Source organism: Nelumbo lutea, chromosome 1 (genome assembly GCF_056320005.1).
Source record: "Nelumbo lutea isolate HS-2025 chromosome 1, American lotus-T2T, whole genome shotgun sequence".
NCBI lineage: Eukaryota > Viridiplantae > Streptophyta > Magnoliopsida > Proteales > Nelumbonaceae > Nelumbo > Nelumbo lutea.
The window spans coordinates 190,536,169-190,545,537 of record NC_142684.1 but is presented as its reverse complement, the minus strand read 5'-3'; the positions used below and the strand labels follow the sequence as shown (position 1 = coordinate 190,545,537).

The 9,369-nt window shown below is 40.2% G+C and overlaps 1 protein-coding gene across 4 annotated transcripts; it reads left to right on the top strand.

Annotated features, from left to right (window-relative positions):
- Positions 1–5,050: 5,050 nt before the first annotated feature.
- On the top strand, positions 5,051–8,815 carry LOC148880005 (elicitor-responsive protein 3-like). Of its 4 annotated transcripts, XM_088961799.1 has the most exons (6): positions 5,276–5,565; positions 6,092–6,161; positions 6,702–6,767; positions 7,425–7,551; positions 8,101–8,221; positions 8,526–8,815. In XM_088961799.1, the coding sequence occupies exons 1-6, from the start codon at positions 5,452–5,454 to the stop codon at positions 8,601–8,603; spliced, it is 576 nt and encodes a 191-aa protein (XP_088817925.1). In that variant the 5' UTR covers positions 5,276–5,451; the 3' UTR covers positions 8,604–8,815. The 4 variants fall into 4 exon arrangements, with proteins under 4 accessions (XP_088817924.1, XP_088817925.1, XP_088817923.1 ...); XM_088961797.1 differs by lacking the exon at positions 6,092–6,161 and having other exon boundaries at positions 5,288–5,518; XM_088961796.1 differs by lacking the exon at positions 8,101–8,221 and having other exon boundaries at positions 5,288–5,565.
- Positions 8,816–9,369: the final 554 nt, after the last annotated feature.

Below are 9,369 nucleotides of genomic sequence, written 5' to 3'. Positions count from 1 at the left end.
GAAAAGAGTAGACCACTAGTCACTCCAAAGCCTATGGGCCGCATTACTACTTAAGACCCGATCGCCTCTCTGGCACGGGCAAAGTTAGAAAAGAGTAGACCACTAGTCACTCCAAAGCCTATGGGCCACATTACTACTTAAGACCCGGTCTCCTGTCCGGCACGAGCAAAGTTAGAAAAGAGTAGACCACTGGTCACTCCCAAAGCCTACGGGCCACATTACTACTTAAGACCCGGTCGCCTCTCCGGCACGGGCAAAGTTAGAAAAGAGTAGACCACTGGTCACTCCCAAAGCCTACGGGCCACATTACTACTAAAGACCTGGTCGCCTCTCTGGCACGGGCAAAAGTCAAAGAAGAGTAGACTACGAGTTGCTCCCAAAGCCTACGGGCCACACTAGTAATTGGATCAACACTTACTAGCTCATCGACTTACGGGCCAAAAGAAATCTACTCCCTTCGCTGAGAGTAGGAAAACACCCAACCAACAAACTTACGAAGTTGGTGACCCACCCGGGCACCAGTCTGGCCAGCCTGGCGCGACCTGCGCGCGGCACATGCGACCTGTGGGAACTGCAAGCGGCACGCGCGACCTGCGTGAACTGCGGGAGGCACGCGCGATCTGCGTGGCGTGCGCGTGGCATGCGCGACCTGCGCGCGGCACACGCAATCTGCGCGGCGCGCGTGCGACCTCCGCGCGGCGTGCGTGAACTGCGCATGGCCTCCGCGAGCTGCGTGCGGCCTACGCAACCTGGCCGACCTGGACCAGCCTAGCGCATGATCCGACCAAGCTGCCCATAAGGTGCCCACCGACAAACCTGGCCTAGACACTGACCCGCTGATTAACACAGGCGCCAACTTGACGACCTGGTTTAGACACTGACCTGCCGACTGACACAGGCGTTGACTTGACGACCTGGCCTAGACACTGACCCGCTAACTGACGCAGGCACCCCCCTGACAACCCGGCCCAGGCGCCGACCTGGCTGCCTGACACAAGCGCCAGCCTGACGACCTCGAGGAGCTCACCACCGTACCCCGGTTCTGACAGGATGCGACGAGTCTTACCGTTTGGAGTCTTTTCACCCACCTAACCCGCACGGACTCCGGTATATAAAGACCTCACCCCCCAAAGTGGAGGGGGATGAAAAAAGGGAAGTAACCCTGCTCTCTAGCTCTCTCGTATTATCTTCAAAGCTCTCTATAATAAGAGTGCTAACTTAAGCGTCGGAGAGCCCCCACCAGGAAAATACCCTCGGGACCTCTGATTCAGTTCTCGCAGGTCCTTCAGCTCCCGCCGCCTACAAAGAGGAGGAAAAGATGGAGTTCTCGGAGGTCCCTCAGATCCCGCCACCTACAAAGAGGAGGAAAAGATGGAGTTCTCATAGGTCCCTCAGCTCCCGCCACCTACAAAGAGGAGGAAAAGATGGAGTTCTCATAGGTCCCTCAGCTCCCGCCACCTACAAAGATGAGGAAAAGATGAAGTTCTCACAGGTCTCTCAACTCCCGCTGCTTACAAAGGAAAGAAGACCACCTCATGCTGAGGACAGTCGGATTGCGCCGCACCAGGGAGCTCCAACATTCTCTACGTCACCGGCCGCCAAGTAGGCAGTTCGCCACTAGGCAGTTCGCCACCAAGTAGTTCGCTACCAGGCAGTTCGCCACCAAGCAGTTCGCCACCAGGCAATTCGCCACCAGGCAGTTCTCCACCAGGCAGTTCTCCACCAGGCAGTTCGCCACCAGGGAGCTCGCCACCAGGCAGTTCGCCACCAGATAGTTCGCCACCGAGCAGTTCACCCCCAGGCAGTTCTCCACTGAGCAGTTCGCCAGTAGCCAGTTCACCACCAAGTAGCTCATCACTAAGGCACGCCACCACCGTGTCAAATAACGAGGTACTTAGCCAAAAAATTTTACATCACAAAATATTGGTACGTGGCCGAAAACGATTACATCAGTTTCCATGGATTTGTTTAATGTATTTGTAAATGGACCAATATTGGAACGAACAACGGTCGGCCTGTTCTGACAAAAATAAAAAAATTTAAAAATGGTCAAAACCGTTCAAATGGTTAACCGTCCAATTCAGCGGTTTACTAACCAAAATCAATGGTTTTGGACAAAAAAGCGGTTTTGGGGAAAAACGGAACCGATCAGGTGACTGGTTCCCAGTTTTTCTGGTCCAACCATCCAATCCGGTCTGATTTTAAATACCATAAAAATGAGAAGAATGAGAGTTAAACCAAAAATGGCCCAAACCACTAGCAAAGTTTTTTTTTTCTTTTTTTTTTTAAGAATGAAAATGAATAAGATAGGGCATGATTATTTTTCATGCTGTAAACTACTTCAATTTTTATACAATAAACTGATTTTTCATTCTAAAAAGCATGAAGCGCATGACAACAATTTTGCAACCAAACACTCTATAGGATTCCGCTGACCAGCAATCCCCGTTTGGGTTAAGATGTGATTTTCTCAATGGGTTTATTATACTTTTACGATCTTTGGCTACCGGATTGTCTTAGTCCTGACTAGGGCTATCAATAGATTCTTTAAAATGCGATAACCGATTCTGAATCCGATTATGTTCAATTTGGATGATAAAATTTTCATTAGATTAATAATTGAATCGATGCATATTTAATCACATCCAATCCTATTAAAATCCAATAAAATTATTATTTTATGTATAAAGATAATATAATTATCCATGTATATCAATATTATATAATTATATAATATTTATAATTAATAAATATTATAATTCTTTTAATTATTTTAAACACAATAATATGATTGTAGATTAAATCCAAATTTGATCCAAAATTTGACAATAATTGAATGGGACGTGAATCTAGAGGTTTTGGATGTCCATGCGGATATAAATAGATGTAATCCGAATCCAATTCGTTTACAATTACCCTAAGCCTAATCCAGTTTACAAAAGAGATAAGGAGGAAAATCCTACGACAATGTTGCATGTGACCCCAATGAAAAACGAGTACATCAACACTTTTAAAGTAAAAAATCTATTAATGTTATGCCTTGAATTAGTATTTTAAACGCACCATTGGTCTAGATGATTGAATTGTTTTACCGGGTCACAATTTAACCAATATATATATATATATATATATGCAAGTTTTTAGATACCAATATACCCCTATATTCCAAATTTTAATATTTTTGTAAATAAAAAAATAAATAAATAACATAAGTTAAACATAAAATATATACATATATAGATATAATTGTAAATTATTTTTATAATACTTACACACACAATATGCTAAGGTCAAACCAGTGACCAACAGCCTATTGGAAAAAAATGTTCAGCCTCTTGGTCAGATTTTAAAACATTGCCTTCAATTTAATGTAATTTCACTTCAAGTCTTTCTTTCATAACTTGTCCAACAACTAGTATAATCATAGAACAACAGGCTCGGGCTATCAACGGTGGGTCTGGGTCGGAATTAGTTGGAATAAAGGCTGCAATTTGGGTCGGGTTGGCCTGAACTGAACCCAAGAAAGTTGGGATGGGTTGGGTCGGGTTGAAATTCATGAACCCGATTTTACTTTAGGTTGGGTTAGGGTTGACCCCTTAGCCAACCAGATCCAATCCGAACCCGACTCTATAGTACGTATAATATATAAATATATGTTATATGTAATATAATATATATTGATTTGTTTAGATGCATGATATTTGTATTGCCCCCACCACATAGTATCATGTATTTTTTTTAAGATAATCACTTCATTTAATCCTAATCAGGAAGACTAAAACCTTAATAACATTATTTTATGTTTTTTTGAAAATTTTATTCTTCATCTCCTCTATGTTGTTTGCCACCTGAGAAAGATCTATTGTAAGTCATAACTCGTAATAAACTATAGTCATTTTAACACTTGTTTTTCTGAATTTTGTACCAAAAGAACAAAAAAAAAGCGTCAACAAACAAATACTAATGGAATATAGAATTAATATATGTAGTGAAAGTTGGGTTAAGATCTAAAATCGAGAAATTCTATGAGGTTTTAAGGAATGGGAAGAAGGTTGGGTTGGGCCCAACCCAAACCGAAATTGACTTCGGGTTAGGTTGGGTTGAAGGAATTTAGTTAGGGTTAGGGTTAGGGTTGGGCTAGGGTTGGCCTCAACTTGACCTAACCTGGCCCAACTTGCAGGCCTAGTTGGAATCGAAACTAATATAACATGAAATGTTGAGGATTCAGACTCGAAACTGGGTTCGATAGGGTCTATAATTTTTGGACCCAAAACCAAACCAATTAGTTCCCAGGACAATCAGGTTTGACCGAAATGACCCGATTATAATAAATAAAAAATAAATATTTATGTTTATATATCGGATCAGGTTTGAATCGGTTTGGGACTAGGTGGAACTGATTCTAAACCAATAATAATCAAGACCTTATATCAGGACCCAGAACCAATCCCGTCAATTCCAATTCTCGAAACTTGAACTAGCCCAATCAATTCAAGTCCATTGGGTCTGTCGGGTCGGACCCAACCCTTTGACAGCCCTACAATCGACACAAATTCGGATTTCATAGTGCTCACAACCCTTGCAACCATGCATTATACTTGAATTTTTTTTCTTCATGGAGAGATGTTTATAATGCATGGCTATAAGACAAATTTTGTGAGATACAAATTAGGGATGCAAATGGATTTAATACAAATTGAAGTATATCCAAATCCGATTTGATAATACAAATCTCATATTCGATCTGACATGAGGTTTCGATCAGATCTCATAAATGTCAATTCGAACAAAAATCGATTAAAGGAGTTGGGCATCTGAATTTGATCTGGTTGGATTTAATTTCTGAAAATTTTAATAAATTATAAAAAAAATAGTATATATCTAGAATAGTATTTTTTCAACTATTTTCATCGTATATATTAATATAACTTGACGAAATTCTCCATCATCGGAATATAATGTGTGGAGGGAAATTAAACCATTGGGCCCTACATTTTATACCGGAAACTCAATCAACACCATTTATCAGAAAGATGCATCCGTTTTCTTCGATGTGAAGGAGTCAATGGCATGAGGGGGACGAACGTGCACCGATCATCAAGTTGACTGGTACTTAAAAAGGTTGACTTGGACGAAACCTCAGGCGACAACGAGACCCTATCCCATTCCCGACCCGTAGCCTGCGGTTTCGGGCGCGATCAGCCGGTAAGGTTGGGATTTGTGAACCATTCGGACCGGCTGAACTGCATTCTATAAATATACCTACCTCCTCAGGCTCAGTCCTCTCCCGGTCTCCCCAGTCCCAACGTACGAACGCACTATTTCAATAAAAATTCTTTTATTTCGTTCCATCTCGTATTTTCTCTTCCAGATCCCCTCTCTCTCTCTCTCTCTCTCTCTCTCTCTCTCTCTCTCTCGCTGTTCTGCTTTCCGTTTCATTTCTATCCAAAGATGCCTCAAGGAACGCTTGAAGTTCTTCTTGTCAGTGCCAAGGGTCTCGAAAACTCTGATTATCTCTGTAAGCTTTTCAGAAAGCCTTATAATTCTTTTTCAATTGATTTCCAAGTGAGTTCTAATCTGATCTCGGTTCATATGCAGTAATGTTGTTCTCCACGGTTTTAATTTCTAAATTGACATGTCATATTGGTTGACAATCTGCTTGAATTTCTATGGATTTTATTTCTGTTCGCTGACGCCCACGTTTTGTCGTTCACACACTTAGTAGTTAGTAGTTTACTGCGATTATCTTGTCGACATTTGATTTCATTTTCTATGTGCTCGATGCATGCAAAAACTGAATTGTAGCTTCAAGTTCTCAAAATTTCATTCACAAGTTTCTTTTTCACATCATGTCCTTAATTCTTTTGTTCTTTTGCTGTTTTCTTGTTTCAAAGTGCAATTTATTCGGATTTAGCGATCTTCGTAATCGGTCTACTATTTGTTCTTAATTCATTCAAGTTCCAAATTCTTCTCTATAGTATTTTCTGTAATTTGAAAATTTAAAGCAAATAATCTTTTCAATCTATCGGCATCCCTGCCCCTAGCAGTGTGCTTTTCTATAACTTGTTGAAACCTCATCTTGATTGGACAGATCATGGTTTTCTTTGCGTGGGTTGGATTTTTCTATATGGATGAAAGTAGTCGCAGATGTGCGTTTTCAGGTAGTTTAGACGATCAAGCTGACTTTGTCTCCGAATGCATTCATTGTTCAGCTTGTTTTTTTGCTGATAATCTGTTGTTTTAAGTTCCTTTATTACATTCTTTTCTTTCTCTTTATAGATTGGCAATTTCTGTAGAGTAGATTGTAAATGTTTCACTGCATAGTAGATCGTAAATGCAGCGAAAAAAAGATCGCAAATGTTTTCAAGCTGTCTTACATATGTGATAATGTGATAGGACCATGCGAAAAGTTGAGTAGATAGTGGATTCATTTTTTAGGAATGATACCGGTGGACTTAGTAACCTGATCATCTCTATCATTTGATCTTATGGTTTTCTTTTTTATCACTTTGATCTTATCGTTTTTTAACAAACATGATTGATGAAATAGTTTTGAAATTCAACTTTATTATTGGTTTCCATCATTTTGGTGAACTACATTCATCACTTGATGCTGTAGGGACTTCGGTGTTTGATGTCTTTTTCACCCTATTTTCAGCTGTCTATATCGTGTTTGATGAGGCTTAAATGTTTATGAGCAGGTAACATGGACCCATATGTTATCCTCACTTGCCGTACTCAGGAAAAAAAGAGCAGTGTTGCATCAGGTCCATTTCTTGCTTCTCTACATCTTTGATGCTTCTCCATCGTGCTGTTTTCCTTTTTTCTTCGTGTGTGTGTACATACATGAGTGCCTAGGGGGACGCAAGTTAGAGTTGGGCAGACCCCAACCAGAGTCTGTTCAAGAGATTGGGGTTGCTGTCTAAAATATATACATCCATGAGCATCTCCCTTTGGAATGCACATAAGGTCCTAATAGAACAGAGGAACCTGGAATAGATATACTGTCACATTATTGCAGTGGCAACAACAAAATCATGTTTTCTACGGTTCAATTGATATGTTTTTTCTCTAAAAACTGGTCTATTTCTGCTTCCGGTTTGAAAAGGAAAGTGGAAAGCAAAAAGAAAAGAACTTGGAGAAATTAAATAGACATTATCACTACAAGTACTGAACTATTAACTAGCAGAGGACACGCTTTGCAAACACGGAAAAGGAAAGAGAAGATTAAGGAATAAATAATTTGGACGAAATAAATACATAAAATATATGAATGTACGTGTTTCCTAGTAGCTGCAATTATGCACTTCCAATATGATCTGCTGCCAATTGGGATACATGCTGGACTTTCAATTATCGGTTACTCATTTTTCAGTTTTCTTCTCTGTATGCACCCATTTATCACATTTCACATGTTAATGCAGGTCAAGGAGCTGAACCAGAATGGAATGAGAACTTTGTGTTCACTGTGTCCGAAGGCGCAACAGAACTCAACATCAAAATAATGGATAGTGATAGCGGTACTGAGGATGATTTTGTGGGGGAAGCAACGTGAGTAAAAACTATGCCTGTATTTTTTATTTTTATCAAATTATTTGGTAATATTCTTTCTATCCCATGCTATTTCAAGTGTAATGGTATTTTGTGCACCTATAACGAACAACTCCATCCAAATATCACAAAAGGATGTATCTTTCCCAAAAATCTCAACGGAGAGAGGATATAGGATGGTGTAGTAAAAAAAAAAGAAAAAAGAAAAAGAAAACAAAATAGATCAAAGTAATGAGTTGCATTTTTTCCTTAGAAGATTTGCCCAGGAAAGCTCACTCTGTAGAATGTATACTTCCCTAGCTACAAGCCACCCAGATAAGGCATTTCTTGATTGAGAAGCGACATAAGTTTTCAATTATGTGGATTTTGTTAAGGAGCCAACTAAATTGTATATAAAATCATTCTCGAATAAATCTCAGAGCTCAGATTTCCTACAATTCATAATAAAGATGTGTGGCTCCAATTCACCGTGGGTAGGAAAAATGAGTGGGAAATCCCGAGTGTAAATCTCATGCTAGTCCCGTCTTTTTCTCCATTCTATCCTTGCAGAATTTCTCTGGAGTCACTTTTTTCGGAAGTCAGTCTCCCGCCAACTCCATACAATGTGGTGAAGGACCAGCAATACTGCGGAGAGATCAAAATTGGTTTAACGTTCACTCCTGACCCTGAGGTAATCTCAATATATATCAATTCAATAAAATGCACGAAAATTCCTTGATTTTTCCGAAAGTGATCAAAAGAAAAAGTAGCTGATAGATTCAACAATGGAAGAAAATACATATAGGCCTGACATACGTGATGTAACTAAACGAGTCGTAGGGAAATTGTATATTTGATGAAATCTCGAGGATTTGCTATCCCTCCTGTTTGGCTGTCAGAGTATACTCTCTTCTAGTGTGGATCACTCGTTTTAGAATTGTCATTTCTCTATTCAGAGTTGCTATAACTAAATCATGTTTCTCTGCTCATTGTAGGGAGGCTGTGACCGGGGGTATTGTGCTCAAGAGGAGAGCTATGGTGGATGGAAAGAATCTTCTTCTTCTTTTTCATGAGTGGCGTGCTCGCGCATGTGTGAGAGAGGGAGAGTTTAGTTTTTCATTTCCAGCTTTTTTCAGTTAATCCATCTTTCGTCGTTGGAATGAAACAAATAATAGATGGATAGTTCGGAATTGAAATCTTGAGCTTGTGACACCAATATTAATTAACCGCCATAAGGATTAGCAAATTCTAATAGAATGAAGTAGCTCTATCTCCATCTGGACCAGAGATGTTCTTTGAGCAGAGTAAACTTTGTACTGATTTGACTCATTTTCTCAGACACTGGACTTAATGTTGGGCCAGGTGATGGTGAAAGACCCGTTTACGTAGTGGAATAGAAGAAAAGGTTGGATAAAGCCAAGGCAGGAATTCATATCATAGAAAAAAAAAGGCAGGAATATAAATAGCGTAGCGTTTATGGTGTTGGGTAAATTTGAAAAAATACAGTAACTCACCCCGGTGACAAACAAAATTTGACAAATCACGCAAATGGTCGATGGTGTTTGGTAACGACTGGACAGAGGGCTGAAATTGAGAAGCCGTAGGTTCAAGGGGATTTTCAAAAATTACAAACTTTTTAGTGTTCAGCCACAGTTCAGATTTCATTAATGACGAACGGATTACATTGCGGTTACTCCCCCCAGCCTCCCACCCCACTAGGCGTATGCTGAATCCAGTTGCCTAATACAGCCCCATGTTGGATTGTTAATACAGGTGAGATTTCTGGGTGTAAGATTCCATGTCGCAACTTATTATATGGGGAAACTTAGAAGGCTGAAA

Bases quoted from the DNA above. Each gene is read 5' to 3' on its own strand.
- LOC148880005 (XM_088961799.1), top strand. From the start codon at position 5,452: ATGCCTCAAGGAACGCTTGAAGTTCTTCTTGTCAGTGCCAAGGGTCTC. The intron at 5,566-6,091 runs GTGAGTTCTAAT...TTGATTGGACAG, and splicing joins CTTTTTCAATTGATTTCCAA to ATCATGGTTTTCTTTGCGTG. The intron at 7,552-8,100 runs GTGAGTAAAAAC...CTATCCTTGCAG, and splicing joins GATTTTGTGGGGGAAGCAAC to AATTTCTCTGGAGTCACTTT.